Source organism: Cyprinus carpio, chromosome A25 (genome assembly GCF_018340385.1).
Source record: "Cyprinus carpio isolate SPL01 chromosome A25, ASM1834038v1, whole genome shotgun sequence".
NCBI lineage: Eukaryota > Metazoa > Chordata > Actinopteri > Cypriniformes > Cyprinidae > Cyprinus > Cyprinus carpio.
Genome location: NC_056596.1, coordinates 3,831,523 through 3,859,443, shown reverse-complemented (window position 1 = coordinate 3,859,443; position 27,921 = coordinate 3,831,523). Strand labels below are relative to the sequence as shown.

Here is a 27,921-nt window from a genome sequence, read left to right as displayed (position 1 = left end):
AGAGCAGTGTGTTCACCATCAGTCGGCTCTGAGCAGGATGAGAACAGCTTTTGCTGTCACCTCCCTTCTCGTCTCCTCACCTCTGAGGGCCGCCTCATGCGAATGACAGAAAAGACGCAGATCGCTTTGAAGCCTCCATATCTGCACTGAGTTAATGGAAACAGCTGACAGCTGAAGACCGGACCTGAGGATTCAGTAAACAGGCTGTTACGTGCTTGCACTTTGGAGTTTACGGTCTGCTTGCTTTTGAAACGGATTCTACAGGTGTGTGTGAGCGTTTGACTCTTCAAGAATCATCTACAGGTGTGTTAACCTGCCAAAGGGGATCTAAGCAGGTGCAAAAGTTTTCAGACTAGCTTGACAATGACCACCATGCAGAAGTTGCTCCAGCTGCCTGTGAATGCCGTGAACATCGTGAAGGGTGTGCAGGGGGTCACTCAGGGCCAGGAGGAAGCTCTCAGGTCCGGTGCTGACCCCGAAAGCGGCCCGCAAAACTGGTACAGTGCCGTCCAGCCTGAAGAACTCCGACACCTGAGATCTGGGGGGACGGGCGGTGGGGGGCGGGGGCGGGGGGGTGGGGAGGGTTCATAAGATCGATCTGCGCTGGAGGCGGGGCTTTACCAGTGTTCAAACGCAACCTTTACGGTACGATAACTCTCATGAATGGCTGTGTGATGTGAATGATGCTCTTTCAAAGCATAATTTAAGCCACTTTAATTTCTCTTAAAAATAGTCACATATAAGAAAACTGATACAAATTTGTATTCAAAATTCATTTGAAATTTTTTTTTTTTATTAAAATGAATAAAATTAGTACACATTTAATTAGAACTTTCTATAAATGTATATTTTTATCAATTATAATTGTCAAAATTTATAAATAATTAAAAAAATATTAAGATATTATCATAAAAATAAATATTAAGATATTATCATAAAAATATGTATAATTTTATTTTATATATATATATATTCAATAGATCTTCCTCCACCCATAGTCCCGAACTGTTGGCAGAGACTCTAAGAGCATCATTGTCTCAGAGTTTGTGTCCAGAGAGTATAGCTGTGCTCCTGAACAGGTCATTAGAGAGAAAGGAAAAACCCTGTGGAGTGTTGAATTATGAATAACTTTAATAATATGGAGCTCAAAGTGTCTGAGGTTTTGAAGAAGAAGATGATAGGAGATATATTGCAAATGAGATTCCTCTGCAGGGAGCTTATGTTTCTTAATTATTTGGTCATTACAATATGCTATAAAATAGCTTTAGATTTACATGAGTTAAATATTCCTCTCATGCAAATGCAGCTGTAATGCTATTATGACTTTGTGCTGTTGAACATATTGGGCATGTTTTTGTGTTGTTACTGTGACTGTAACAAGTGCTCTAGAGGACGAGTAGAGTTTCTTTCAAATGTCTGCACATGAAACTAGATGTTTTACAACAGTGAACATCAACAATAATAATTTTGCTAACTTAATCAACAACTAAACAAAATTTAGATTTTATTTCTATTTCGAACTTATTTTTTTAATATTACATTATTTTGAGTAAATTTTGAAAATATGTTTTTTAGTGTATTACAGTATGTATCAAGCTTAAATATTATAATAATATATTGAAATAAATATATTTGTATATTTGCTATAAGCTTTTTGCAAACACTCTAACCTATATTAAAAAATTATATATATTATATATTTTATATATATATATATATATATATATATATATATATATATATATATATATATATATATATATATATAGTTGTGCAAGCTTGATGCTTAAATATATTTCATTCATTCATATATATACATGTTAGACTGTGTTAGACTGTAACACATACCCCTTGTAAAAATACCCAGCGTCAGACCTTTCGTCAGGACTAATTAATTTGCTAAAAGCTCCAGTATGTAAATCAAAGCATTGGTGCTCAGTCACTGCAGGTCAGGAGGGAAAGTGATTACAGGTTTGTATTCCCTCTGCATGCAGCAGCTCATACTGTGATTCGGAGACTTCCCTTTGCTCATCTCTGATGTGTGACACTGTTTATCCACTTCATTTATTATCTAAAAAATGACTTACAGTGCATTCAGTTCATGCACAGCTCTCTGGAATATGACATAATAATCTGTCATAATGTGGAGATGATGTATTTGACTGTAGCACGTCTGATGAATTCACCAAGCCTGTGTTCATCCTCTAGCGTCGCTCTGATCACGACCCACCGCGTGCGCGCGCGTTTGTGTGTGTGAGGTAACTGGAGCTGGCAGAGCGCGTCCACACACGACTAGCACAGCCATCATGACAGGACACACACTCTGATGCATGAAAGGAAACACCATCCACACCTTCTCACACACACTAATATTTGACAGTGTTTATATGGCATGAATCTCCGCGGACCCTTCCAACTAATGAAAGCCGCCAAGGGAATCTTTTTTCAAGAGTGATACATAGTGGTGTTGGGTGGGAGACTCTGGCAGCAAATCTATTCACAGGAGTTTATTGCTCTCTTTGTTGCTGTGGAAACCAGAGAGCAGGACCTGGGTGTGTTGGGAGATATCATAGTCGTTTAATTCCAGCGACAGTGGCATGACAGCCACCGGGGGAATGTTTTTAATTTGTGAATTGTGTTATCTCTGCTAGCTCATAATGTTTTCATGCCACAGCTTTGGAGGGAACACACTCGCTCTGATTGGCTTGTTTTGAACCCGCTGGGACATTATTAGGGGTGTCATAATGCTTGACATGTTTTCATTGATCAGGGTTCTGATCTGTGATGACATCAGTGGAAATCCAGTGTTCCATCACTGTAGATATTATACATCATGTTTAGAAATTCATGAGTTACTTTGCATATTATAGTACTACTACATTTGCCCATAACCAATCTGGAATCTGCATAAATTTGAATTTATTAAATGATTGGCTCTTGACTATGTGAATATTACAGCACAAACCTTTATACACTACCATTCATTTTGAAAGACGTCTCTTATGCTTACCAAGGCTGAGATACAGTAAAATATTGAAATACAGTAAAATATTGAAATATATTAAAATATTATTATAATTTAAAATAACTGTTTTATTTTAATACTTTTAAATGAAAATTATTTCTGTGATTCAAAGCTGAATTTTCAGCATCATTACCCCTGTCTTCAGTGTCAAGTGATCATTCTGATGTTGTTTTGCTGCTCAAGAAACACATTTATGATTATTATCAGTGTTGAAAACAGTGGTGCTGCTTAATATTTTTCTGAAAACTGTCATACACATATTCTTAGGATTTTGTTTTTTTAATTTGATGAATAGAAAGTTCAAAATAACAGCATTTATATGAAATATAAATGTATTGTAACATTATATAAATGTTTTTACTGCCAGTTTGGATCAATTTCATGCATTGTTGCTCAATATAAATATTCATTTCTTTAAAATAATAATAATACTAAAATCTTACTAACCCCAAACTCTTAAAAGCAACCAAACCTTAATTTTGATGTTGTAGGTCATTTATGTCCAGCAGTTAACAAGGTTCAAAACACAAATGTAGGCATAATGAGGCATTTTTAAATCTGGTTTTGAACTCAGTTACTATTTCCTGCTGTGTATTAATAGTAAAAGCAAACATAATTATATATAATATATATATATATATATATATATATATATATATATATATATATATATATATATATATATATAAAATACTTTAATTTCTCTTTGAATCAGAGCATAGTTGAGCCAAGACTGCGCATATACAGTAAGTGGGAATTGATACTGATATGTTGATTCAGTTTGTTTGTGTGAATGTGTGAGACGATGTCTCTCTGTTGATTTAAACCCAGCCAGTGTGATTAATGGCAAGAGAGAGAGAGATAAAACGAGAGACTCAACATCTCTCCTTCATGACTTCTTTCTAAAAGAAGATTGCTAACATTAGGATGTGGTTGCTATAGTAATGTGTTTCTATGGACAGGAGGGTTTTGGACTTCTTGCTTCTTGCACTGGATGTCAGACAGTCTCATCTGTGACGAGTTGACTGACCCAGGATCAGATGTGGGTCTTAGTGTCACAGCTAAACTTTGGCCAATCAGAATGAGTTTGGCTCAACATTATATCTTTTCTCATTTGAGCTAATATAAATTAATTTATTTTAATATTAATAGTTTTTCCCAGATGTCTGGAGGATCATCTGCTTTATTAATTATCGTGGCTCTGGGGCTTTGTGGGGATTAAATAAAGGAGTGATATATTTTTGGTAATATATATATATATATATATATGTATGCACAAAAATAATTACTTTATCAACATTAATATTAACATTGCCAATAATTTAGATTTATACGTATAACAAATTTTTCCAGTGAACACAAATGCTCAGAAGTTGCCCTTTTAGAGGAGATTTAATGAAGATTTCATTTACATTCGAGTATCAACTTTTCCTAGATGTTTTTCCTATAATTCATCATAAACAAGGCAGTTTTTGGCATCTATAGAAATTAATGAATGTGGATGGTGTTACTCAAGTAATTTGATGAGAAATGTTTGAGTTCATACTGAGATCCCTAAATCTGCAATATCTTCTCGTATCACAGTTTGAGAGTTCGTTGTAAAAGATGCATTTGAGAGTCTTCTTCTCAGGAGAAGCATGTCAGAACAACAAATCACTGCCACTGATTTCTTGGAGAAAGCGAAGAGGGTTGTGGCTTCCCTTGTGTTAGTATCTGGTGCTTATGAAAACCAGATCATGCTGTTCGTGGTGTTTCTGGGTGTGTTTGTCTGTTTTGATTCTCTGTATGTCAAATTTGTGTGAATTCTTAATGGAAGGCTTAATTTCATTTGCTCTGGTTGGTTCTTCTGAACTCGTGAATGTCTGCAGGGCTCTTAAAGAGCTGAAATGAGTCTCTCTGAATCTTCTTGTAATGGACACCTTTGTGAGATTTTTTAAAGGAGAGAGAACAAGAACAGTTGATAAAAAATTCTGTCTTTTTTGTTTTTACATCTTCAGACACGATGACCTGAAGGAGATGCTGGACAGTAATAAAGACTCGTTGAAGCTGGAGGCCATGAAGCGTATTGTTGCGGTGAGTACACCTCGCACATTCAGTATTTTTGTTTGGTTTTCCAGTCTTAAATCAACATACAATTAATTGACATAAGATATCCAGTCTTTTTTTTCCTCGAAAAAATAATCAAAATAAGTGAGTTTTTGCTTAAAACAAGAAAAAAAATGAGGTACCAGTGAGGTAAGTTTTTATCTTTATTTTTATTTTTTATGCATACTATTTTTTGAAGTATGCAGTATGTGTATAGCATGCAAATTTTCTGTACACATTAAATGGCATGCCAAAATGTGCATTATATAAATGCATAATGTGTCACACAATGCAGTTCTCTCAAGCGTCAATTGCATTGTCTCGTGTGTTGTGTGGTGCACAGCTGGACTGCGAAATTTGAGCTCAGTTTTTCATGGATCATCCGTAATAAAGTCTCAGCAGGTTCGGTTTTATAGCTGTATTGATGAACAGAAACAGAACCAGATATATACACGGAAATCTAAGTCAAATAAAAACCTGATTGTTTTGTGTTTCAGGAAGAGATATTTGGATTCAAGTCAGTAAGTATGTGACCGTGTAAATAGACAGAAGGCTTTTATTGAGGGCAGTAAATGCCGCTGTCACTGTGTGTTTATGATGAAGTCTGGGCTCTCTCAACGGTTTGTAACTGTTTGCATCAGGTCTGCTTCTATAGCGAGATGAGCGATTTCAGCGAGCTCTTTGGAAATGGGACAGAAATGCGAAATGCGTTTAATATTCATGAGCTGTTTTCAGTGTCTCTGTATTGTGAAGGATCAGATCAGGACTGAAATATTTATCACTTAGAGCTCAGAAGCCACAAACAGCCACCTGATACTGTTTCCATTCACAGAGCACAGGTGGCACCGGCAGCAGATACATGATTCCTTCAGGACCAAGCCAAAAGTCACCCAATTTATTGTTTTTTTATCTTCCTGTGAATGATTCATCATTGCATATTATAAAACCTTTTTTTTTTTCTTCTAGTAGCAAGCATATATGTTACCCTGGAGCACAAAACCTTAAGTCGCTGGGGTATATTTGTAGCAATAGCCAAAAATACATTGTATGGGTCAAAATTATAGATTTTTCTTTTATGCCAAAAATCACTTTAAGTAAGATTAAGTAAAGATCATGTTCATTAAGTCATGATCATTAAGTAAAGATCATGTTCCATGGAGATATTTTGAAAATTTCCTACTGTAAATATATCAAAACTAAATTTATGATTAGTAATATGCATTGCTAAGAATTCCTTTGGACAACTTCAAATGCGATTTTCTAAATATTTAATTTTTTTTGCACCTTTAGATTCCAGATTTTCAAATACTTGTATCTCGGCCAAATATTGTCCTATCATAACATGCAACCATACATCACTGTAAAGCTTATTTATTCAGCTTTCAAGTGATATATAAATCTCAATTTCGAAAAATTTACACTTACACCTACACTTAAGGTCACATATGTCCAGTGAATATAGTGAAACAAATTTACATGTTTGTAATATTATTGCAAACTGATGCAATAATAAAACACACTCTTAATCTGTCGTCTTTCATACATAGTTTTCATACATAAAGTTTAATGCTATCCTTATCGTTTCTGTGCTAGATAACACCAGTTGCATATCACCTTGTGAGTAATATACTTAGAATCAAAATTTATATTTAAAATAAATTGTGGCTTTAACTTGTTCATTGTAGTTGGCAACCTTTTCAAATTGTCATTTGTATATATCTTTAAACACATATGGGGACAAAAGTGTGGGCTCAGTAATTTTTTTGTTTCTGAAATAATTTTCTGATTAAAAAACTATAAAGACAGTAATATTGTGAAAATTTTATTTCTATTTTTTATTTCTGTTTTCTATTTTCTTTAATATGGAAAAGATACCTTTTGTCATGTGTCACAGCGTCACATCGCGTCTGGTTAGGACACATTGTTTAGCATGATTCACCCAAAAACAAAAATTCGGTCATTTGTTATAGACAGAATTTTCATTTCTGGATGAACTGTACCTTTAAGTGTCCAGAGTCTTTTTAGGATCACAGTATAATTGAATCACACTATATATTTTACATCGGTATGTAAATATTGCCCTGTTTGTGTGTGTTTCCCACAGATGATCGCCCGGGGGAAGAACGCCTCAGATCTCTTCCCTGCAGTGGTGAAGAACGTGGCCTGTAAGAACATCGAGGTGAGTGAAACGCCGAGGAACAGCCGGAGGACAGGAAGCGGCTCAGAGCTTTACAGGATGTCAGCTTTTCTGGCTGTTATGAAACTTTAATCTTGTGTTAGTTTGCAATGGCAACGTGGCTCTGCTCATGAGTCACTGTAAGCTCAAGTGCTGAGGCACAAAAAATGCATTAAACACCGGATCAGTTTTACTGAGTATTAAAGATATAGCATAAGCAACTTTTAACTCTCTACTTCACTACATTTTTGAATAAGGATCTGTTTCTCTTTAGTCCACTACATTTGTAATGAGTGTTGCAATTACACATTACATTTTTGCATGGCACCTTGCTTTTTCTGCAGCAGTTTACTTCTGCTACAAAAGGAGTTGTGATGTTTGTTTTACAAGGTGATGTAGTTTATATTTTTTGTTTTGTTTTTACTTAATCAAACTTGTCAAAAGTGATACTTTATGTGAATGCCAGATCCTTAGCAAGTAGCTGTGAATCACAAGTGTGAGATGAGGACATGACTGCAACCGGCGATGAGGCCGAAACCAGCACATCCAGTGCAAGAAGGCTTTGACTTTTTAATTTTACTTAACAATTATTTGATTTATCTGTTATATTGAAGAGACCTTTTATAAGGATATTGCTTTTTTTTTGTGCGATTTTGAGGTGTTCAGTTGTATTTTGGTTTAGAAAATAAACGTGATTGCCCTCTTCTTTCTTATTTTTCACTGGCATGTCTCTTTGACTAGTGCATCTTTGAGCCTATGTTTACAGTAGTATGAGTAAAGTACTGTTAAAATCAGACACTCTAAGACTTTTACTCAAGCTGTTTTAGAATTGAAATAATAGAATTTTTAGAATTGGTGAGTTGTAACTTGTAATGGAGTCATTTTCACTGTAAGGTACTTTTACTCAAGTATGGTTTCAGGGACTCTTTTACACCTCTGGAGTGTATGTGTGCTTTGTGAGTTTGCAGTGACGTGTGTTTTTTTCTCTCTTAGGTGAAAAAGCTGGTGTACGTGTATCTCGTGCGCTACGCTGAAGAACAGCAGGATCTTGCTCTGTTGTCCATTTCCACCTTCCAGAGAGGACTGAAGGTCCTAAAACACACACAAACACATTATTCAGGGTCTAAATATGCTGCTTCATCCTGACAAAATCTTCCCGACCATCTTTTATGACATCCAAAACATAAGAAAAGGCTACACTCCAGTTTGCATACTTTGTTTTGAAAGTGCATAATGTAATTTTGAGTGTGTTGTAAGACTACTGCTTATTCAGTTAAAGCTGCTGTTTAGCACAATGTTTTCAATTCAGTTATGTAAAAATATTTTTATATATATTTAAATATATTATATAAATATATTACAATTATTTTAATATATAAAGGCCTTTATATTATGTTTATGCTTGTTGAATGTAGTTATGTAAAAGATAATGTATAGTCAGGTTTTCAGGCTAGTTTATTGCAAAATAAGCCCCAAGATCAAGTTTGTACAAGTGTATGTTATTATTTAGCAAGTTTGCTATGTGCTTTTGTAATTTTTATTATTATTATATTTTTAATATTACTATTTAGGTTTTTTGTTTTAGTTTTTATTTATTTCAAATTCATTTTTCTGCTTCAGCTTTAACTTATTTCAGTTAGTTGCCAATGCAACATTTCTGATTTCTAGTCTAATATTTATACTAAATATTAAAAATATGTACAATATATAAATATTAAATAATATTTACAATATATTGTACATAGAATATTTAATATTACAAATGTACATTATAATTTTATATTTTTTTAACTTTATTTCAAGCTATATATAGTAAGATTATTGCATCATAAAGTTCAGATTTTGATACCACAGATCTTGCATATACTGTTTGCTTTAGCGTTTTAGCGTTAGCTTCTAGCTTAATTCCTCACCTTACAATTCATTATTTCTTTTAGGTTCATATATTTAAAGCTTTTGTGGTTTTCTCATTTTTCTACTTAAAATAGAGAACTGTTACAAACCTGTTCCACACTGCAAGAGGTTTGGGCAAAATACTAAACCATAAATCAAATACATATTGCCAGAATGTGGGAATAGTATACTATCAATGTGCATTTGGCATACTGTTTCCAGTGTATTATGATTGGAGACGCACTTCAAATATAAACTTACAGCACATATTATATAGTATGGAGAGCATGCTAGTAGTGATGATGCAGCTAAATGCTCACTAAACACTCAAGATGTTGCAAAAGTGTGTCATATGGGACCAAAAATGCCCTCTAGTGTTCAGAAAGAGGAAATACCTGTCACACCCTTTGATTCTGCTGTGTGAAGTCACATTATTGAAGCATCAGATTCTGAATAAATTGTTGTGACCCCTGATTCAGGACCCCAACCAGCTGATCCGCGCGAGTGCCCTGCGTGTGCTGTCCAGCATCAGAGTGACCATCATCGTGCCCATCATGATGTTAGCCATCAAAGAGGCAGCGTCTGACATGTCTCCATACGTCCGCAAGACCGCAGCTCATGCCATACCCAAACTACACAGGTACAATAAAAAACGTGGTCTGAACGCAGATTGGGCATGGGAGTAATTAACTGTTCATTTAGCGCTGCATTTATCTTATTAAAAAATTCAGTGCAAACTGTAGTCATTTGAAATATTATTCCAATTTAAAGTAAATCTTTTCTATTTGCATATATTTTAAAGTGTAATTTATTTCTTTGATGCAAAGCTGAATTTACAATCACCGTTACTCCAGTCTTCAGTGTCACATGATCCTTTTGAAAACATTATTATTATTATTATGATTTTATTTCAGGATTGTCTGATGAAAAGCAATTTAATGCATTTTTTTTGCTGAGTAAAAGTATTAATTTCTTTAAAAAAAAATTCTTACAAACTTTTGTATGTAATGTAAAGTACAGAAATATTTATCATATAAATTATATAAAAATACATTTTGTGTAATATATTGTGTAATAAATAGATATTTTATATAAATATAAATTATTATTCATTTTTATATTAAAAACTTTATATATATTATTAGATTCATAGGTATTTATAAACATTTATTTGTAAATCTTAAATATATAGTTAAGAATGTAAAAAAATTATGTATAGTCAATTTTTCAAGTCAGTCTCAAGAGGGTGATCAAGAACCTTGTGTATCCTTAAATATCCCACTAGCAAAACAATAAATCAATAAGTAGACATTAAATATTTATCTCTAATGAAATAATTTAAATACGAAAAAGCATTTAATTATGTGAGTGATATGAAACTAGGAAAAATGGTGACTTATGCAGCTAAGTGCTCATTATGTTTGTCATATATGTGACCCTGGAGCACAGAAGCAGTCTTAAGTCTCTGGGGTATATTTGTAGCAATAGACAACAATACATTGTATGGGTCAAAATTATATATTTTTCTTTTATGCCAAAAATCATTAGGATATTAAGTAAAGATCATGTTCCATGAAGATATTTTGTAAATTTCCTGCTGTAAATATATCAAAACTTAATTTTTGATTAGTAATATGCATAGCTAAGAATACATTTGGACAACTTTAAAGATGATTTTCTCAGTATTTAGATTTTTTTTTTGCCCCTTTAGATTCCAGATCTTCAAATAGTCGTATCTTTGCCAAATATTATCCGATCCTAATAAACCATACATCAATGGAAAGCTTATTTATTCAGCTTTGAGATAATGTATAAATCATATAATTTTGAAAAAATTGACACTTAAGACTGGTTTTGTGGTTTCTTTCTTTCAGTCTGGACCCAGAACAGAAAGATCAGTTGATTGAAGTCATCGAGAAGCTGCTGGCTGATAAAACCACAGTGAGTGACAGAATCATTTCCGGTCAGTCCTGAGATATGATCATCATTCCTGACGTGTGTGTGTGTGTGTGTGTAGCTGGTAGCAGGCAGTGTGGTGATGGCGTTTGAGGAAGTGTGTCCAGACCGCATCGATCTGATCCATAAGAACTACCGTAAGCTGTGTAACCTGTTGATTGACGTGGAGGAGTGGGGTCAGGTGGTGATCATCAACATGCTCACGCGCTACGCCAGAACACAGTTCCTCAACCCCAACATCAATGTGAGTATCACATACATGTGTGAGTGTGTATCTCAGGAGGACGTATACTCTTTTAACATGTGTGTGTATATACGCAGGAGTCTCTGTTGGAGGAGAACAGCTAGAAGGCCTTCTATGCCTCTGATGATGAGGAAGAGGAAGATAAGAAAGCCGAGCCGGCCACTCTAGCGAAGAGGAAGCCGTATGTGATGGACCCCGATCACAGACTCCTACTGAGGAACACCAAACCCCTGCTGCAGAGCCGCAACGCTGCTGTGAGACACACACACACACACACACTCAAGTCTGCTTTTGCTTCACTTCAATTCAAGTTAGAGACAGAATTATTTATTTTGTATATATTAGCTAATTATCTAGAATATTTCAATAATTATATTTAAGAAAATTCTGATTTTAAGAATGAACTGAATTTGAATTCACTTGCTGCAGGAAATTAAATTGGAATGACATTATTCCAGTCATTTTTTTGACTAATTATGCCTCAATTTATTGCTTGATATGCAGAATGTTTCTGATTGAAAGCTGATTAGACATACAAACAGTATTTCATTATTATTATTTTAAATTATTTATAAGGGTTTTTTTAATTCAATTTCAAATTACAATTCTGCATTCTGTTTTCCTTCTCAATTTAAATGTCAATTAACTTTCAAGAATTTAACTGGAATTCAAGCAGCATCTTCATTTCAGTTGTAAATGATGCACAACCCTGTTTAAAACGGCTGTTATTCTTTCATTTAAAATCTACAAATCTACATAATGTGAATGAACAACAACAACAACAAAATGAATGTGCATCAAAAACTGATACTTAAATCATATTTAAATTTACATAAGATTGCTTTGGATTAAAGTGTATGCCAAATGCATAAATGTTAATAATCATGAAAATTTACTTTAGTTCAATGTCAGTCTTTCCAATTACTCAGTTGGTTTTTTATTATTCTTATTATGTTTAAATGTATGTATGGTATTTTATTTTTGAAAATGGTGTAATTTTAGTCTTTTTAGACTTTTTTTGTTTGCTTGTTTTATTTCCAGTTATTGTTAATGTTTGTTATTATTAAATTTCTGGGTTATTTGTTTTATTATTATATCTATTATCTACTATGTATTTATAATGTTTCAGTTTCAGTACATTAGTGTCAGGTTTTTCCAATTGTTCCGTTAGTTTTTTTTAAATTGTATTTTTTCTTTTCATTTTATTTATTGTTGTTCTTCTTATTATTATTATTATTAAATGCATGGTAGTTTATTTTATTTTTATTTTATTAAAATATATTTAATTTAATCTTAGTTTTTCCCCCCAGTTTTTGTTAATATTATTTTAATTTGTTTAGAATTATTAAAATGTATTTTAGTTTTTTAGTGTCATTTATTAGTTTAATTTGTTTTAGAATTATTAAAATGTATTTTAGCTTAGTTTCTTTTTTTTTAATTATCAGGGTTTTTTTTTTTACTCTTGTTCAGACATTGCATCAGTATTTAAGTTGACAAAGTGCTGAAGCTGATTTGCCAGCATTATGATAATTGGATCTGTTCACACATGACCTCTAAATAGAGAAATGGTGTTCATTTAGCCGTAACTGTCTCCTAATGAGTCCCTCTCTCTGTCTGTGCAGGTGGTGATGGCAGTAGCTCAGTTGTACTTCCATTTGGCTCCTAAAGCAGAGGTGGGCATCATTGCTAAGGCACTGGTCAGGTTAATGCGCAGCCACAGGTGAGTAATCAGTCACTTACTAATGAAACATTTACACACTCACACGCAGCTCAGAGACAAGCACACTTAGTCCCTGAAACTCTGACACAGCGTGAAGTCTCTCTGTTTAATGATGTCAGGCTGGGCGTCAGCTGATGCAGGAGAAATGGCACTGGATGATGACACTGCAATTCGCACACAGAATTTGGCATTAGCTGCAGATTGAGAGATGCTCAGACCTTAAACATCATCCATTATTCACATGCATCACTCCATTTAAGCCTCTTTTTTGAAAATATTACTTTTCATCTCAAATGCTTTTTAAGGGTTTTTGAATTATGAACATCTTCATGTTGTCATGTTTTGTGTCTCTGTAGTGAAGTGCAGTACGTCGTGCTTCAGAACGTTGCCACGATGAGCATCAAGAGACGAGTGAGTGATTCACATAAAAGTGTACAGCACATGCATCACTTTGACTTCCTCTTGAAAAGCACTGGAGATCACTGAGTCACAGAAGGGCAATTTTATCATTTATTTACATAATATGATGATTGTGTATTTTTCTGAATATCGTGACATGCTTTTGAGATTTTGTTTAACAAACTTTATGCATCAAGTGTGATTGGAAAGGTCAACAAACAACGTTTGATCTGAACGCTGGAGCTTGATGTTTTACTCCATATAGTTCAATGCATTGAGGAGCATTGCTGCAAATTGTATAAAAGTGCTTTAATAAAGTTTAAATATTTTATGATTCAATATTTAACCTAAAAGGTTTTGCTTTCATACATTTAATGGTTTGTCCTTGAGAGATTTCAGATTTTTAGAAGCCTTTCTGTAAAGGCGTAATAGAACAGAAACATTCAATCACTATTAAAAAATGTTTTTGTGCAGAAGGTTTTCAGGCTGTTTAAATGAATGCTCTGATGTTTGAATATGCATGTTTTTGTCTTTCAGGGAATGTTTGAGCCGTATCTGAAGAGTTTTTATATCCGCTCCACGGACCCGACGCAGATCAAAGTCCTCAAGGTGAACAGACACGCTCTGAAACACCAGAAACTCTATGCTGAGATATTATGTCATTATATGATTTCAGTCAAAAAAGTTGAGATAGTTCAGATAGTTTGAGAGTTTTAAAACTGGACTGATGATTTTATCTTCTCTTATTAACACAGCTGGAGGTTTTGACTAATTTGGCTAATGAGACGAACATCTCCACCATCCTGAGAGAATTTCAGGTACCATTTTACATATGCTGCTTTTATGGTGTAATATAATATAATATAATATAATACAATTTATGATTTATTATAATATACCATTCAAAAGTTTGGGGTCAGTAAGTTTTGTAATGCTTTTGAAGCAAGTCTCTTATGCTTACCAAGGCATTTATTTGCTTTATTTATTTCACCAAAAATTCAGTTTAAAACGGTAATATTGTTACAATATATTAGTGCTGGGCAACGATTAATCTCAGTTAATCGCATCCAATATAAACATTTTTGTTTACATAATATATGTGTGTGTACTGTGTATATTTATTATGTATATATAAATGTACACACATACAGTATATATTTTGAAAATATTTACAGGTATATATTTATATTCACATAATTTATATTATATATAAATATTTTTAAAATATATACATAATATATTTTTCTTTTTTTTTAATATTTGCACTTTAAAAAAATGTATTTGTCACACCACATGACTAATTAAGTGAATTGTAAAGGTGGATAAAAATGATGAAAAATGAAATGGTGACCCATCACAACACCTAAAATACACTTACATACACATACATATACAGTACATTTGAACCAAAAATTTTGATGTTGAATAAAATAAATTTATGTCCATGCCATTTTGTCAACTTCCCATGTTAAGATTATAGATCTTAACAGTAGTATATTCTGGAATATTATAATTAGGGATAATATATTTCTCTATTTGTTTTCAAGACATATATTAAGAGCATGGATAAGGATTTTGTGGCGGCCAGCATTCAGGCCATAGGTCGCTGTGCTACAAACATCGGTGAAGTCAGAGACACCTGTCTGAACGGCCTCGTACAGCTGCTGTCCAATAGAGACGGTGAGAGTGTGTGTTGGAGTGCAAGGGAATGCAACAGAACTGTTTATACAATGCCCACACTGTCATTATTATCCATAAAGTGAGAACCACTTAAGCAGACATCAAAAGTTGTTTGCTTGATGTCAGATGAGGTTCTTATGATGCAAAAGAAGAAAAATATGTGCCTTTGACTTTGTAACATGCAATTGTTCCTGTAAATACTCTTTAAATACATTTGAAATTGGTCCATCGCATGCTGAATAAAACAGCAAGACACAATGCAATGGCCAAAGACGTCTGTCAAATAATCTCAAATAATATTTGGTGTTTGTTTGTTTGTTTGTGTGTGTTTTCAGAGTTGGTCGTGGCGGAATCAGTGGTGGTGATCAAAAAGCTTCTGCAGATGCAGCCTGAACAGCACAGCGACATCATCAAACACATGGCCAAACTCATCGACAACATCCAGGTAGAGTTGTGATCTAAACTACCCATTTTCACATTTAAACAGACTCCGTGGTCCTGATATTGTGTGTGACATCAGGTGCCCATGGCCCGAGCGAGCATCATGTGGCTGATCGGAGAATACTGCGAACACGTCCCCAAAATCGCCCCCGACGTCCTGAGAAAGATGGCCAAGAGCTTCACCAATGAGGAAGACATTGTCAAGCTGCAGATTATCAATCTGGCTGCCAAACTGTACCTTACTAACTCAAAACAGGTGAGGGGACAAGCATGTGGTTATGGCCAGTTTTACAAAGAAGCAGTTGTTACTTTAATAGTATTTTAAAACAATTTTTTTTCATGTTTTGTATTTTTATATTTTCAGTTTTTATTTTAATTTGAGTTTTTTTTGTTGTTATGTGCTTTTGTTATTTTTATTAATTAAAAAAAATATTAATAGTTAGATTGGTTTTTATTTCATTTTTAGTTATTTAATTTCCATTTAGTAATTTTAGTGCTTTAACTTAATCTTATTTCAGTTAATGCCTGAGGCAATTTTCGCTGAGTTTTTCTAATATTTATATTTTACTTTAGCTTTATTTCAATTAATGAAAATATTTGAATAGTTTTATTTATTGATAACCCTGCACAGAAGTGACTACATGCATAACATTAGCTTGTTTAACACTAGGATAAATGATGCAGAGCACATTAGCAGTAAGCAAGTTCCCTTGGTTTTTACATTAAAAAATGCATGAAAGCCAGTTTAAGATGTTTAAGGTAAGCTGATTGTGTTGTATAGTATTTTCCAAAACGATGGTTTAATATAGCTGAAGCTTTCTGAAAACCTCTGAAATGAGGTTAAAACAGCTGAAAGACAGGACAATATAGGAGTGAAAACATGGGGACACAACTGAAATGTATTAATAAATGTATTTTTGAGTTATTTTCCATGCATATTTATGCATTTAATTTCTTTTTATTTTAATAATTATTTTATGTTTTAATTATTTTAGTACATCAAGTTAAACTAAATAAAAATGAGAAATGTTGCTTTGGCAAGTAAATAAAATTTATAATTTTATTTCACTTAACTTTTTCTTTTCATGTAACAATTTTTTGGAGAAACCCAGCATGAGTCGTTTATTTAATCAAGCAATACAATCTTTGTCTGCATGTCATATCATTTAGATGCACTCAACTACGTTGCCTCTCAGGCATGAAACTCTTGAGACTCCTGAGAGTTAAATTCCTTTGTGTTTTTCTTCTCTTTTCTGTCTTTCAGAGTAAACTGTTGACGCAGTATGTACTGAACCTGGCAAAATATGATCAAAACTATGACATCAGAGATCGTGCCCGCTTTATCCGCCAACTCATTGTGCCCACCGATAAGAGCGGCGCTCTTAGCAAATATGCCAAGAAGCTTTTCCTTGCACTCAAGCCTGCCCCCGTCCTGGAGTCTCCATTTAAAGGTTTTCATTTTAGTTTCAGCTATAGGTTACTGGGACCTTTAGAAAAAATCTGAAGACACAATTGAGACATTAGAGATCTTATTTGTGATTTTCTTCAATTCTTTGCAGACAGAGATCACTTCCAGCTGGGATCACTGTCTCATCTGCTGAATGCTAAAGCCGCCGGATACCAGGAGCTGCCCAACTGGCCTGAATCGGCACCCGACCCGTCCGTGCGCAACGTGGAGGTGAAGGATTCTGTGTGTGCAGAGCGAACAGTTCTGACAGGGCCAGAGGGTGCAGGGGTGCTTCTCCTACAGACCACCAGAGGGAGCTCCAACATGCAAGACCTCCCAAAGAAATGCCCCAAAGCACTGACAAAAAAACATGCTACGCTCAATCACTTTTATATCGCTCACTCTCCTCGCTCATTAGCATAACTCCACCCTCATAACACATAAATCAAACGCTCTGCATTTCAGCAGGGTGGTAGCTACTCATCCTGCAGCCCTAATGGTTATTGTGTCAAAATTAATTCCCTTGGTAATAGAGTGCTACATTCGGGTTCTGGAAATAAAATCTCCATTCATTTTCTTAATAGCGGAACTGATTTTTAATAATAACTTTAAAGACAGACCTGTTGTGAGCTACAAGGTTTGTTAATCGAGGGTATATGCTTTTGTCGAAAGTGATCAGCTCGCATTATTTCAACTTTTTAAATAATCACGTTTAACCATGCAATTCCTGATGGAAATCTAAATTACCCATAATTTTGCAGAGAATATCCACCAATCAGAGAACCTTGACAAGCAAATTATGCCATAAGAACTCTTTAGCACTGCCCAACAGACCTGTTGTGAGCTACAAGGTTGTTAATCGAGGGTATATGCTTTTGTCTCTCATAAAACTTGTAGAGTACATGTAAAAGAGAGTTCTAGAACTAACTAGACAGACACACCCACACACATTCACACATGCCACTCCTTCCTGATTAATATTCCATGAGCAAATCTGCATATGCATCCACACACTGATCGGTCAGGGTCTTGAGTCCAGCTTCAGGTTTTTGTCTGCATAATCATGTTTGTTATTTCATAAAGCACTCATTATTCACAGCAGATTTCTGGGAGTTATCAGTTTTATTCCCTCCGATGTTCATCCACATCCCTTTACTGACAGTCTGTCTGTCTCTTTATGTTCCCGCCCATCATATTAAGCAGCAAGAGGAGGTCATAGACACCAGTGGGGGCCGAATGGGGGTCTCTTGGGAGACTGGAGAGAGGTGCCCACAAGAGTACTGTGGCTTTTCTCTCTGTCCTTTTTGTAGTCGGGCCTCTGGCTCAACCTTACTAAAGTGTGTGTTTTCGTGTCTCAGTCTGAAATCTGCTGACTTAATTTCCTGCCAAGCAAACCACAACATTGCAAAACCTTCATATTAATGTTGCACTTCCATTACTGTGACACCAAATGCTCAGCAAAGCATTAAAACATCATCCTAATACAGATTTGTTATTGCCACATTGAGAGACCTTCTGAAAGCTCTAAACTAAGGGGTGAATTCACTAACCAGACACTCTTGCATGCAATATTTCAATGTAAACTAAACACATGCAAATTTTAATCAGCCACAATCTCTGATGGTTTGTCCAAGACAGCAGGTAGTAAAACAGAATTAAAGATATGTTTTTTAATCAAAAAAAAAAAGAGTAATATAACTATTTTAGTCGCCCGAATAACAGCTGTAGTATGGTCCCAGTAAAGTATGTCAAATTGTGTTAATCTGCCGCATTACGTACCCAGCTTACAAAAATATGCTCTAAGAACGTTTTACTAATGTATCAATTTATTTATGAAAATGTTTTTTCTGATGTTCTCTGAACATTCAAAACGTCCAGTTTTTTTTTTTGTTTTAACTTTTTTTCATGGTTTAAAAAAAATGTTGTTGTACATGTAGTAACATTTAAAAAACATTAAACGAACATCAAACTGAAACATTTAAGAAAAGAAAAAAAGTTTCATGAATGATGTATAAATAACATTTTTGTGCTAACGTTTTGAGAACATTACTAAAGATAACTTTAAACAGACATTCTATTAAAGTTACCGGAAGAACGTTTGTTCAAAACCTTGCCAGAACGTTAGCCAAAGTTCTGAGAATGTTCTCTGTTAGCTGGGTAACCACTCAGTACTTAATAATGACCCAAAAGATTGTGAGTTGTGCAGTACAGATTGATTTCAGCATTACATTTGTGGGCGTGTTTATTCAGTTACCCAATCTGAGTACTAAATTGAGCGAATTGATTAAATTGAACACTAAAGGATGTCCGGATGTAAATAATGCTATTCATTCTGAGTGAATTCCCCCTTAATGGCCCGTTCACACCAAGAACGATAACTATAACCATAACTATATTAGATCCCACACCAACGGGCGATAACCTTATGTTTATTATACAGTAAGCGTGCACTACAGTTTTGTTGTTTGACGCTTTAAATGCTCACTCTATTTAAAATCGAATGCATTCTGTTGTTATCGTTATACCTGTGGTGTGGAAGTTGCTTTTCTCGTATAGTTATAATTGTTTCTGTTTATAAAGTTATCGTCCTTGGTATGAATGTAACACTTTCAGTTGCTTTGACTGAAGCTGTTAGCGAAATATGGACATAAAACGTATCCAAATACGTGCTAATCTGTTGACAAGTGCAACCTGAATCCTTGTGTGTACTTTTTAAATCTTTTTCTTTCTTTTCTGTTCTGTTCTTTTCTTTCCTCTTCTTCTGGCCATCTCACAGCATCGTTCTTGCGTTTCTTTTTATTCTTTCCTGTTTGCCAGGTTATTACGCTGCTTGAAAGAGTCACCACTTTAACCAGCGTGAGTCTGTCAGTCACCCTTAGCGTCAGACCCAAAGAGCTTTTGCCACCAGCCTAGCATAGCGTCTGTACTGTGCTAGATCAGCCTTTCCCTTTCCTCAGCCTTTATTCTACGATTTAAGACCAGAAACCTCAAAAAACACCCCGGAAATGGCCTACAGCACTCCCTGGTGCTAATTGCTAAATGCTAATTTAGTTCTAAACAACATAAAGTCGAATTAATCTTGGATAATTCAGTGCTGGAGGTCTTTGGGGTCTTTTTTTAGGATGTGATTTCTTTAATTATATGTTTAAATGTACACAATGAGAATGAAAGTGGCCATGAATGCACAACCTTCCCTGCTGTAGACATCAAACACTGAGCAAAGAGAGACACAAGTCTCTAGAACCGTAATTATGTTAATGAATGAGTGTAAACAAAGATGTCTGCTGCTTATAAAGAGGCATTCATGGCCGTTATATGAACCTCTTTCTCTGATTAGGTCCTTCAGATGTACTTGAGATTGTTTTTGATGGTGTTTTGCGATCCTTTGCAGATTCCAGATTGGAGCAAATGCTCAAGCCGGAAGGATCGTAAGGAGAAGAAAGTAGAGAAACCGTTCTATTCGGACTCCGAAGGAGAATCTGGTCCTACTGAATCAGCAGATAGCGGTAACTGTGGCGAATGATCTTGTCAATGGGAAATTTATATAAACAACTAAATAATAATGTTTAAAAAGAACAAAAACTAATAAGAATAAGCACATAGCAAACACAAAAAAATTAAGATAAAACATAAAGATAAAATATTACTAAAAACTATAATAATATATAAATAATACTATAATGCTAACCAAAATATATGGAAATATGGTCTCTATGGCAACACCTGTGGTAACAGTCACTTAGCTGTAACAGAAAGCTGATAGCATGTTGCTAAGTTAATTACGTTTATTACAAGAAATGCTTAGTACATGCAAATATTGGAAAATAAGTTAATTCACATGAGATTCAACACTGATTCCTGTCGGACATTACTCTATGCTAATCAACACAGGAAATACAAATTGAAAATACTCATTTTAATTAGATTCCCTGTTAGTTCTTTTCATTCATGAATAATGTATTTTATCTAAGTATTCATCACTATTTTGAATGAAAATAATATGAATTCTGATGTTAGCAAATTGCTAAGCTAATGTCTTCAAACCTTAATTACAAAAAATGCACAGTACATGCAAATATTGGGAAAAATAGTTCATTTTAATGAGATTTAACACTGATACCTGTTAAATTTTAGTTTTTTCATCACAAAGAAAATGTGACAATTTTTTGTTTGTTTTTTTCGGCACAATTTCATCACAATTTTACTCGCTTTCCTGGTAGAATCAGACTCGGGCAGCGGTTCGGCAAGCGCTAGAGGCAGTGATGAAAGCGGTTCCGGTTCAGAGAGTGAAGAGAGCGGAGAAGAGACAGAGTCTGACGAGGAAGAGGAAGATGAGGAGGAGGAAAAGAAAAAAAGGAAGAAGCTGGACAAGACCAAAGCAAAGAAGCAAGCAGAGGAGAGTGCAGAGAGGTGCACCATCCACACAATACACCAAATCAGTGTCAGTTATAAGTTCTGATCAGCTTGTTTCAACCGAATGTCTCATGTTCTGCTCCATCATTCCCACAGCGAGCAGAGCAGCAGTGCCGAGGACAGGAAGCGTGGCAGGAAGGCAGTGAAGAATCAGAAAAGTGCTTCAGAATCAGAGAGCGAATCAGAGAGCAGCGAATCAGAGGAGGAGTCGGAGGAGGAGTCAGAGGAGGAGTCTGAGTCCGACACCAACGTCAGGAAGAAGAAGGTCAGGCTAGATTGGAATAGAATACCAGCTTATTACTTCATGAATACTCTGCATTATATACAGTATACTGCCTTCTATTTTTATTAATAATAAATTAAACTTAAAAGTGGAATGCTACTGTTGTCACGTGAGCTGAATAGGAGGTAAAACAACACAGACAATGTGTTAATAAAGAGTACTATTATGCTATTTTAATGTTATTCACATGGATAAGAGCTAACACCAAGACTTTTTCTTGTTTCGCTCAGACGCCGGTATTAAAACAACCTCCCAAACAATCCAAAAAAGAGAGCAAGAAGGAGACGCAGGAAATGTCTTTGCTGGATCTGGATGACTGTGAGTAAAACCTCCAACACATACAAAACCAAAGACAAATACTTGAATGTAAAAGCACATAATTTGTCTTTCTCTCTCTCCCAGATGAACCAGCTCCAGCATCGGCTTCAGTGACTCCGGTTAACTTCCTGTCCAGTAGTCTGGTGTCCGATCTGGAGGGTTTGTCCCTGACCGACACTATTCTGCACCTACAGTGAGTTTTAGGCCAAATTGTAAATTGCAATAAATACAGCAGAAATATTGTCATAATCTAAGTTTATAATTTTAGAGAGTCTGCTGAAAAAAGTCATTTTCCTTTTGAATTAAATTCATTTTTTTTTCTTAATTTTTTTTTATGCACCTCTTTTTACTATTTTCAGAATACAAAAAAGAAAATCATATTTACAATTTACATTTACATTTAATCATTTAGCAGACGCTTTTATCCAAAGTGACTTACAAATGAGAACAGTAGAAACAATCAGATCAACGACGAAAAACAACAACGGTATACAAGTGCTATGACAAGTCTCAGTTAGTCTAGTACAGAACACGTAGCCAGGTTTTTTATTTTTTTTTTTGGAATATGATAGAAAAAGAAAAAGAAAAAAAAGGTAAGTACTAGTATTAGTTGGTTAAGTGCAGGCGAAAAAGATGAGTCTTTAAGATTTTTTTGAAAATGAGTAAAAGACTCAGCTGTTCGAATTGAGATCGGGAGGTCATTCCACAGCTGGCTGGGAGCAGTCCAGGAAAAAGTCCGTGAGAGTGATTTTGAACCTCTTTGGGATGGCAACACAAGGCGTCGTTCACATTGCAGAGCGCAAACTTCTGGAGGGTGCATAAGATTGAACTAGTGAGTTTAGGTAAGTTGGGGCGCCGCTGCCAGTGGTCGTTTTGTAGGCAAGCATCAGTACCTTGAATTTGATGCGAGCGGGCTACTGGTAGCCAGTGTAACCTGATGAGGAGAGGAGTAACATGGGCTGTTTTCGGCTCATGGAAGACAACCCTCGCTGCTGCAAAGCAAGATTTAAAAATAAAAATAAAACTCAACTTTTTCCAACTGGAAATTTTTTTTTCTCTCTCTCTTGTTTTAAGCATAAACGATTTGTTAGATTGCTCTGAAATGTAATATTTAATATTATTTAAATTTGAAATATGGCATTTCAGACTTTTTTCCCTCAGATCTGTGAAATATAAACTCATAATTGCAAGGAAAAAAGACAGAAATGTGAGAGTTTTACATTTTGAATAAAAAGTTCAAAATAACAGCAGATACCTGAAATAGAAATCTTTTGTAACATTATGTCTTTACTGTCACTTTTGATAATTTTAATGTATCTTTGATGAATAAAAAGCATTCATTTCTTTCCAAGAGAAAAAAATCTTACTGACCCCCCACACTTTTGAACGGTAGTGTATAATAAATTTTGATCAATTTGATATGAATAAAATCACTTCTGTTTTCTCACAGACCCTTGCACCTTCAGGTTCGATAAAGATGTATGAGCTCCTGCATCGTATAAAGGGTGAGGGTCTTGCGGTTGAGTATTGCTTCAGCCGGCAGCCCTTCAGTCCAGAGCCCAATATGGTGGCCGTCCAGATCCAGTTCACCAACAACACCAACTCCGAGACCAAAAACCTGCACATCGAGGATCCCAGGCTGCAGTCTGGGATGAGGATCCGAGAGTTCGCTGAGATAGGTCTGCAACCCAGCGCAGTATGAGATCTTCTACAGTAGCTTTATCTACAACCACTTCAGGTTTATTTTTGTTCTGTTTGCATTGTTGTTTCAGACGTGCTAGCAGCAGGTGAATCGGTTACCGTGGTGATGGGCATAGATTTCTGTGATTCCACGCAAGCAGCAAACTTCCAGCTGTGGTGAGTGTTAAAAAGGAGCTAAATTATAAACTTCTGTTTCCTGATGTCCACTTGTTACCCAGCTAACAGGACGTTTGACCAAAGTCCCTTTAAGGTACAGTAAGTCATCTCACTCGGCGGCTATCTTTGAAACGCCTTTTGGGGAATGCAAGTGCAGCTCCTATCACTTTGAATGGGGAAACATTAAATTCTCCCAAACTGTTCACTGAGCTTACGATTAAATTTCATATTTGAAATCACCAATGAAATCTGACAACAACCATGTCATAAATCTAGTATCTTTTGCTCAAATAGCATTATAAAAAGCTTATGCGCATGTCTCAGAACACTGACAAAAAAAATAAAATGTCTCAGAACGCTGAAACAAAAAAAAAAAAAATGTCTCAGAACGCTGAATGTTTCTCATTTAAAAACTGCACATTTTGAACAATCGGAGAACATTCAGAAATAACATTTTCATAATGCAGTGGGAGCAGTAGCAGAACCTAAGAACTTATTTTTGTTAGCTGGTTAATCATCCTGACGTTGACTAAAAATAAAATGGTCCATGTATGGTCATAATTTAGCTTTTTTATGGCCATTCTTCACTTTTAAAATTAAGCGAGCTGCATATTTCTTTATGTAAATCACCTTCATTATGATTGGCTCACCTCTATTCATATAAATCAAATAGCAGTTTCTTGACTCTAATTCCAAGCATCTTTGTTTACTTTTTTCAGTACTCACACCCGCAAGTTCTTCGTTTCCATCCAGCCGCCCGTCGGGGAGCTAATGACGCCAGCATTTCTGACAGAAAACGACTTCAAGAAGGAGCAAGGTGAGAGAACGTCAGCCCTTTCTCGCTTTAACACTCACAGTTGCCCTTCTGATTGCTCCTTTTCCTCAAAACATCTGTCATTTTTCTCTTTCTATGTAGCAGTGTCTCTCTGAAATTCATTTTCAAGAGTTGATATGAGAAAGTTTTTATGTCTATCTTTCATTATTCATGAAATATGAATTTCATGTGTCAAGGCTTTTCCTAATCTGAATTCTTCTATTGTGCATTAAAACTATATACTTTTATAACCAGAATTTTGGCTCTTGATACCACAGACCCCATCCTCGTGTACTATTTTTAACATATTGTGGTAGAATAATCTGAATCTAGCATATGTTATAGCATGGATAGTGTGTGAATTGAAATTCAGCCTGTAGTTTGTTAGCATGTTTACGTATTTGTTTGAACATATTAGTTTAACAAACTCATGTTTTCCTCTTCCGTGGGCTCGTTTTTCGGCTGTTCATTAGAGAATCTTTTGAATGGTAAGTTTCTCTGATGTAGCCGATTAGCGTCACACTTACAGTCTCCTCCTCTTCCCTATAGTTCCTGATTTGTTTACACAGACACACACATCCAGCTAACAGGGAATGTTCTCAGAACTTTGGCAAGGTTCTCTCAAAGTTATGAACAAATGTTCTTCCAGTAATGTTACTAGAACACTTGTTAACTCATCTTTAATACACAAAAACGTGTGAACGGCACATATGGCTATTCCCTACATGGAATTAATTTTTTGTTTTTTGTTTAATATTAATTTTTTTTTTTTTAATTTGTTAACTGTTTGTTTAAGAATGTTCAGAGAACATTCATGAGTAACACTCCAATAATGTTAGCAAAAGGATAAAATGGAATGTTCGCATAACAGAAAAAACATTTGAAAAACTGGACATTTTGAAAATTCCGAGAACATTGACAAATTTTTGCACATTGAGACGTTTTCATAACTTAATCGGAATGTTAGCAAAGCGTTTTTAGAACATGTTTTTGTTAGCTGCACACCCTCTTCATATTATTCTAGAAATGATTTTGCTTCCAGCTGCCCCTCCCTCTTACCGCAGTCTCCAGATATCGCCTTGGCGACTGTTACCATGACTATGCATTTCCTCACACCATGTCAAGGTAACATTATGCTGCATCTAGGAATGTGGCTTAGAAACACTGAACCTGTCCGGGTGACCCTGAGCCATCACGACACTTGTGAGACCAGCACGCTCAGCACAGCTCACAAAAACCTGTGTGTATACTGTCTACATAGACAGCTACCTTCCAAGGTTGCACTGTTAAAGACTTTTGAGCATTTAAGTGACTGAACTGTAACACTCTTCGTGGGCTGCAGCTCTGTTAATGCACAAGAGACCAGACAGACGTTCACTGTTGAGTCCAATAGTCTGACATTAGCATGCTGCTAAGCTAACATTTGAATTAATTACATGGAATTAATTTCTGTTTACTTAATAAAAAATTTTTTAGAATTTTTCCAACACTGTTCACAATCTTGGTGTTTGTCGCAATGCACTCTGGGCATCTCTGGGCTCCATCAAATGTCTCAGACAGTTTGACGGAGCACTGATCTGACAGAGATGCTCTCTGTCTCTTTTCACAGGTAAACTGATGGGAATGAATGAAATCTTGGAGAAGCTGACGCTGGGAGAGAAATGCGTGAACGAACACGTCATCGTTGAGAGAGTCACGGCCACCGCCAACTTGAGCAGAGTACCATGTGGTTCAGATAAAGAGTGCAGGTAGCACACACATGAAGTGGTGGGGGGGGGTGTCATTTGGGACGGGGTCTCTAAAGGCCCGTTCACACCAAGTATGATAACTATATCAATACAGTTTTAAAAATCAGGCCTTAACTAGTTGTATGAGTATGACACTCCCTCAAGTATTTTAAGATTTTCTTATGATTTTTGCATTCAAAATGACTGATTGTGTGCTGGTGATTTGCAAGAATTTGCACAAAATTTGCGATTTTTTTTTTTTTTTTTAATTATGTTGCAATGACCATGCAATGGTCAGACACACCACTCATTGATATCACATGCACGTATCTGTGTTTTGAAAATAATGCATTACAACTTTAAGAAAATTAAGGGATAATTATTTTTTTGCAATAATGCAGGATTTTTTGATTTTGCGTTGGATTCAGTGATCACAGAATCGCGATAATTCCATGGAGAACTGGTATTAGTTAATGGTATTAGTTAACAATTCATATGTTCATGTATATTTTATGTAGGTTTGAATAAAGGTACCATTATTTGTGTATGTTAAACTCTTTCATTCTTCGCTTTTCTGCCTGTATTTCTGGCCTGTGATCTTTTGAAACCTCAGTACACCTCCTCCTCCTCCTTCTGCTCCTGTTTACAGATTCGCAGGTAAAACGGTCAGCAGCGGTTGTCTCGTGCTGGTCACCGTAACTACAAAGGAAGGCGGCGGAGCTCAGTTGACGGTGAACTGTGAGAAGATGTTGATCGGCACAATGCTGGTTAAAGACATCCTGCAGGCCCTGTCGCAGTGATGGCGCCCCCTACAGTCAACACCCTCCTACTGCTGCTTACCGCATTGATTTGCATCTCTGTGTAGATATTTCGCCCACGTGGACTGGGCTTGTAGCATCAAAAATATACTTAGAACTGATGTCAGAACAGCGAAAGTAACATTGACGGCCCCGTAATCAGGAGGTTCCTCTTATGTTCTTCTGTTGAATGTTGCATGGCATCAAAGACAGTCTTTACACCATAAACTCATCTGAACTACTGCACAAACCCGCATCTAGAAGCTCTTTAGGATATACAGTACATGGCCGACAGTTTTTGGACACCACCTTGTAATCCGCAAGTCAGTAACCAGTTAATAAATCCATCTGCTCAGTGAAACAAGACTAATAATCATCTGAGTGATTCATTTGCTGCCTTTGTGATCTTCCTAAAATCAATAGAAAGTCCGTGCAGTTTATTTTAGTGTTTATCTTTCACATTTACTGAATGCAATGTCTTACATCTGATGCCAGACCACATCCACATGACGACAGTAGATTTGTTTCCAGAAACCACTTCAAACTGGTTTAGAAAACATGAACATGAACTCTCTGGAACATTTTCTTATTAGTTTCACAACACAGTCACTTTCTGTTGGTTTAGCAAAATCAAAAGCTCTAAAAC

The 27,921-nt window shown here is 35.5% G+C and overlaps 1 protein-coding gene across 1 annotated transcript; it reads left to right on the top strand.

Moving 5' to 3' along the window:
* Positions 1-15: 15 nt before the first annotated feature.
* Positions 16-27,359, top strand: LOC122135547 (AP-3 complex subunit beta-2-like). Its single transcript, XM_042715069.1, is given in 29 exon segments — positions 16-608; positions 610-645; positions 5,023-5,098; positions 7,215-7,289; positions 8,280-8,375; positions 9,659-9,819; positions 11,054-11,120; positions 11,197-11,379; positions 11,457-11,633; positions 13,002-13,099; positions 13,456-13,510; positions 14,036-14,107; positions 14,254-14,316; positions 15,046-15,178; positions 15,514-15,623; positions 15,699-15,875; positions 16,884-17,070; positions 17,179-17,309; positions 19,884-19,922; positions 20,458-20,572; positions 21,287-21,476; positions 21,576-21,744; positions 21,993-22,080; positions 22,165-22,277; positions 23,531-23,759; positions 23,853-23,937; positions 24,657-24,754; positions 26,361-26,499; positions 27,128-27,359. Coding segments are annotated over 29 exon segments (3,558 nt in total). The 5' UTR covers positions 16-363; the 3' UTR covers positions 27,279-27,359.
* Positions 27,360-27,921: the final 562 nt, after the last annotated feature.